Raw genomic sequence first — 6,146 nt, 5'->3', positions numbered from 1 at the left:
ATTGACTTGTTTCCATGTTGATTGTGATGCTCAGTTTTATGACAATTCAGCCTTGATTACCTTTTGCAGACATTCACTAAGATAATAAAATTCTGATCCAGTTCATTATGTTTCATCCTAGTACTCTTATTGTATCATACTATGTCATACTGTACTGTGTTACTGTATCATATGATGTCATACTGTACTGTATTTATTTTTTTGCCAGTGATAAACTGTGGACCCCTGAAATCTGTAACAAATGGAGAGATGACATGTAGGCCTTTTTATGAAGAGAACAGTTATAAATCAACTTGCAACTTTACATGTCCTGAGAACTTTACACTCATTGGAGATAAGCTACTTCAGTGTCTCAGTTCAGGAAAATGGACAGGCGATACACCAATATGTAAAGGTAAGAAAGGAATATAATATTCTAATAGAAAAGCAGGCAATGTTGCAACTGTTTAATGATAGCTACCCAAAACATAATGATAATTTTTATGTAAATAAATTTCCAAATTAACAAGCCAAAGAAAACCATAAATAGCTCAGTGGGAAACTTTATATAAAAATAGCATTTCCTTATAATCTATATGCTTGTTTGATGAATCCAATTGTCTTGTAGGGCAGCAGATTCAAACTGAAACACAGATAACTTAGTGAATTAATACTGCCTAATCATATTTGTTTGAAGTTATTCAGTGGAGTTTTTTTAAGAAAAATGTTATTGATGTAAATGTCCAGAGGGGCAAACAGCCATATATACACAGAAAAGAAGAAATTCAAGATCACATACTGTTGACGTAATGTTAGGAATACACTGAATCATCAAGATAATCTTATGCAATTAACACATGGTATATCAAGAGCAACATTTCAACATTATTCCAACAACTAAAAGTCTTGGCATCATTTCAATGATCTTATTCTAATCACTTTTTTTTCACTTTTACACAGCATTGCTGTTAAATTTAAAAATTCTTTCAATGTAGGAACCAAGATTGATTACCAACTTTTTGATATAACTTTTCCAGCTACTGTCAGAAGACTCCAAAACATATTTTGTTGTTTAGCTTTTATAGATAAAGGAAGTGGAGCATTCATTAATATTATTGATCTAGTTAAATAACAATTATCAGACTATAACCCCTTAAAACATATTTATTTCTTCCCGATATACATTTAATTGTTCACAGTCCATAAACATGTATGCCCAATTAGCTTTTACATCTTTACTGCATCTCCAACAAACTGAAGAAGCAATATTACTAAACTTACAGATTTTATATGGAGTAACAAACATTCTTTATATACATTTCCACATAAAATCTTTATAATATAAACTTAAAATAACTGCTTAAGTAACAAAGTTTTATTCCTACCATCTACTGAGTCACTCAATTCAATACTATATAAAAAGTTTCAGAATTTTACATAAAAAATATTATTATTTATAATTAAGTTATATAACTTGGACAAGCTTCATTTGTATGTCAGTTTAACTTTGATGATAGCATTCATCTATTTATATAATGGGGGGTAGTACTCTGCTCTGCTTCACTCATATAACCTACAAATTAATTTAATTCTTTACTGATTGATAATATCAACTGGTTAACAGATTCATCCAACTTATAATTATTCATTAAATATTCTGGTGACTTAGCTTTTCCATTTTCAAAGTAATCAGAGCATTACACTAATTTATTTATTTTTAATAAATTCATTTTAATATTGTTCTGACTTTTCTTAAATCTAGATGTGTGTGCAAAGGGAAAGCACAACAATTTCCATTTTGATATTAATGGAGTTTGAAAAACATATTTCTTAACTGTTTTAAGAATTGATTTAATATCTACAGAGTTTAAAGACTGAAATTAATTTCATTCTAAGGTAAATTTTATTAAACAGATGAAAGGATTGTTACATATTTCTAATTTATCATATTTGATAAATGTATAAGAATTTAGTCTAATCTGCTGCTGACTGGGTTTCCATTGACTAGTATAAATTGAGTCTATCCAGAGTATAATAAAGTTAAAACTTGCAGCAATGGAATATGATTCTATATTGGGGAAGCTAATCCCACCATACTCCCATGATTTTATATGATTTCTATCAACAACTCTCATCTTCTTAGGATACCATAAGAACGAAGTTAACATTTTTCCACTTTCTTTAAAAGTTTTTCTCAGGTAAAAGCATTCATTTTTTTAATAAGAACTGACACTTTTTCTTTTTTTCAAACTTATTAGTAGTAATCTTACTGTCATCTTGATAGATTTTATTCCTAAATATTTTAGTTCCTTTCCTTCCCAAATTATGTTTTATTTATCATTAAACTTACTCTGTAGAAATTGATGTAACATTAAAGTTTCAGTTATATTATTATTAAATTTCAGCAGCAATACTCCTTGAAACTTTTCTATTTCCTCATCTATTTCCTTGAATGAATAATGTAAGACTCCTATAGTTAGTAAAATATCATCTGCAAAAAAATGTATTTTAGATTGGCAATCCTTATTAATTGAAAATCCATCAGTTTTTTTCATTATTTCTTATATGATTAGCTAAGGGTTTGATAACTAAGGCAAATGGTAGAGGGGACAAGGGACACCCTTGCTTTGTACCCTTGTTTAAACTGAAAACAAAGAAAATGTCCACAGGGACAAACAGCAATGTGTAAAAAGTGACTTGTTGAACCAGTACCTGAGCACTTTCATTCCAACAGTTGCAGAACTTCATCAGAGTCACTTTTTACTATGGTCAGTATTGAATTTACGAAGTGAGAGTTAAATTGTGATGCTATACTTTCTTTGGTATTTGTGTTAGTAGGAGATGATGTAGTGGACTTGCCAGGGCTGAGGAGATGATTTAAGGTTGCCCAGAATTTTGGGGGTTATTATGGTGAAACTGTTGAGCTAAAGTATAATAAGCTCTTTTGTCATTTTTGTGTTTGTTTTAGCATGGTTTCTAAGTTGCCAATATGATTCATAGGAGGTTTGGTTTTTGGTCTCTTGACATTGAGACCAGGCTCTGTCCCTGCAATTGAGGAGTTGGATGGCATCCCTAATTAGCCATGGGAGCTTATTTGTTTTAACTCAGATTTTCCTAAGGGGTGCTAGAATATTTAGTATATCTAGGAAGGTGGCATTGAAATATTCAATTGCAAAGCTCATATGGAGGTGTTTTAAGGGGGTCCAGTCACACTGTTTAAGAAGTAAATTGAAGGTTTGCTGGAGAATTTTTTTTTCTATGACCATATTTAATTCTGATGTTTTTGTGATGATCTGGGAGGCATCCAGTGAGGTAATCAAGAGAGGGCTTACTTGTCAGTGTCCAATCTAAGATTGATTGTTCTTTGTTATGCTTATTGATTCTGGTTGGGGAAAGTATCAAATGAGAGAATCCATAAAGGTTAATAAAGTTGGTGGGGTTTTCAGAGTAGCTGGAGGTCCAGTCTAAGTTAAAGTCTCATGTTATGATAGTGTCATGATTAAAATTGGAGGTGGGCCAACTGAGGTTTTTGATAGTTAAAGAGTTATTACTTGGGGAGATTTAGGTGGCAACAACAGTAGTGTGTGTTTTTTGGAATTAAGGTAGAGACTCGTAATTAGTGTTTCGAATTTTCTAAGGTCTGGAGGTTTGATAACAAGGCATTCAAATTTGACAGTGTTATTGTACACTATGGCTATGCCACCACCATATTTATGAGTTCTATCCAATGTATGCAAATTATAGTCCTGGGCAAGGATTTCAGTGCCTTTTATGTGGGGCTTGAGGCATGTTTCGGTTATAACTACAATGTCTAGCTTGTATAGGGTGAGAGCTGAGTGAAATTCATGTACCTGTTAAGGATGCTTCTTAGGTTCATGTTTAACAATAGTAGGTCAGATATGTTGTGTGTTAAGTTGCTGATGTTGTGAGGGTCTGTGTTATGGGGTAAAAGAGCTGTGTATATTGAAGGCCTTGGATTGGAATGTATGTCCCCACATAATTTAATGTAGTTGGCTTTTATCAGAAATAAATGTTTAATTTTAGATAGTAGTTTGGCAAATTTATAATTTATGTGACGCTTTGTGTTTAAGACTGTGTACCTAAGTGTAAAAAGTTCTATGTGGGAGCTATAATAGAGATGAAGTGATGTGACCATACTGGTTAATTTAGCATTATGTGAAGAATTGAATGGAATAGTGGGAGAGTAGATACTTGTAATGCTTTGTTTATGATAAGAGATAGCATGGTAGGTTAAGGTGAGTAGTAATAGTAGAGATATGTGTTGCAATCACATTTTACTGAGTCTGGATTGTGATTGGGTGTCTTTAAATAGTTTGGATAGGTTAATTGGTTAGGGGTGTGTTTGGTGGTTAGGTATAAATTAAGAGATAGCGGGGGTCTATGGGAAATGGGGGTAGGGTAGGGGAGCAGAGAGATCTCAAGCATAGTGAGGGTGAATGGAGCAGGAAGAGCTACAGCAGAAGAGTAGGTCTGGAAAAACAATCTATGAGCAATGTCTGTACTTGTAACTGTATACTATTAATGTTTGTAAACCAAATACTTGATTCACTGGCCATAAAATAATATAGTTTTTATAATTTCCTTTAAAAAATATGTTCAACGCATTTTTGTAGCTAAGAGAAAGATTATTTGTTTGGAGGGTCAAAGGACTGGTCTGAAAGGCCACTTAGTATAACACTGCTATTAATTAGTGTCTCCTTTTAACCTTTTATGTATAGGGAGCAGTTCTGTTGCAAAAGTATGCAAGGCTGGACTTGGACCAAGCTGTACTAGCCATAGTAAGTGACTATGGTGTATAGGTGGACTTTTTTATGGGTATCAATAGTACTGCTGGAAAGGAGAGGACTACCTGCTGGGGACCTCCATGGGGGTGCATGCCACTAATATTTTTATTTTCTCTTAATGAATCCATAAGTTCCTTTTCCTTTTTTCCTGCATTAAAAACATATTCTCTTTCTATTAAAAGCTTGTTTCTTTAATATCATTTTCTGCTAACATTTTGAAGTTCTTCAATTGGGGGTATATAGGGGGTTATAAGTGCTTTTCTTTTTAAAATTACTTTCTTGTAGCTTGGTCCTTTCATTCAGGAAAAGTAACTTAAATTCATTTTTCTTATAAATAATTAAAAATTTATAAGTATCTTACTTATATCACAAAATTTACTTGGAATAAACTTAAAACCCTTAATAAATACATTAAAAAATTATTATTTATATCAAGGTTACTATAATTAAAAAATAAAATTATTGAAAACAGAAACATTACCATTAACTTTAATTACTTCATCAATGTTATCCTTGCTGTTATTTGATCATTTTCTTATTCACCTATTCCCTTTTCTTCTTTTGTCATATTTCCTCCACCCTCTTGGGTTCCTGTAATTAGGTCCTTGTGTCTGCCTGTTTTTCAGTCCATCAGATCTCCTTAGTTAGTGAAATTCTAAGGGGTCATTTATATCTAAATTATTAAACTGTATTTCATTACTAAGGCTAAAATTATTATGGTCCCTTATATCTCCATTATGTACTATATCAAAATTTCCCCTTTGATAATAGGAATGAAAGTTATAGTTAGAATTCCAAGGTTTTGAATAACTTCTGTTTTCTTCATATTCTATTCTGTCCTTTTCCAATTTGCTATATTTTCTTATAACTATTTGTCCAAATTTTGTATCCACTTGTTTCAAAACATCAAAATACTTTTCCTTTTCACTGTCTACTGTAAATAGTAAATCATTTTGTATTTTATTATTAATGATATCAATATTCTTATATATACTATCCATATCTAATTCATTTTGTCTAATAATAGCCTTCATAATTTCAAATCCACATTTGTCAAATATATCAATTAGTTCTTAATGGAATGCACTCCCTTCAACAACATTATTAGGGTATTTATACACCCTTAAGCCCAGCGGCACACTTTTTCTATTTATACATTCTTTAAGATAGCAATTATCCATTTTCAGAGTTTTATATTTAAACATTAAATCTTGTATTTTACTCACATTAGTCTCATAAGTATCTTTATAGCTATCATCTATTGTTACACACTGAAAAAAAGAAACAAAGCCATAAGCCATGTGCCAATGTCCATACTTTTATATCTATTAGTATTATTAGGTAAAAAAACAATTGTTACCG

At 31.5% G+C, this 6,146-nt stretch overlaps 1 protein-coding gene across 1 annotated transcript in view; it reads left to right on the top strand.

Annotated features, from left to right (window-relative positions):
* Positions 1-213: 213 nt before the first annotated feature.
* The window catches only part of LOC122814133 (P-selectin-like), a 320,597-nt gene continuing 314,664 nt past the window's right edge, over positions 214-6,146 (top strand). Inside the window, exon 1 of the mRNA XM_044086747.1 lies at positions 214-394. Coding sequence (XP_043942682.1) covers positions 250-394 — 145 coding nt within the window. The 5' untranslated portion in view covers positions 214-249. The remainder of the gene's footprint in view (positions 395-6,146) is intronic.

Source organism: Protopterus annectens, chromosome 10.part0, assembly GCF_019279795.1.
Source record: "Protopterus annectens isolate FY-2018-M chromosome 10.part0, PAN1.0, whole genome shotgun sequence".
In the NCBI taxonomy this organism is placed as follows: domain Eukaryota; kingdom Metazoa; phylum Chordata; order Ceratodontiformes; family Protopteridae; genus Protopterus; species Protopterus annectens.
This window is presented reverse-complemented; position numbering and strand designations above follow the sequence as displayed.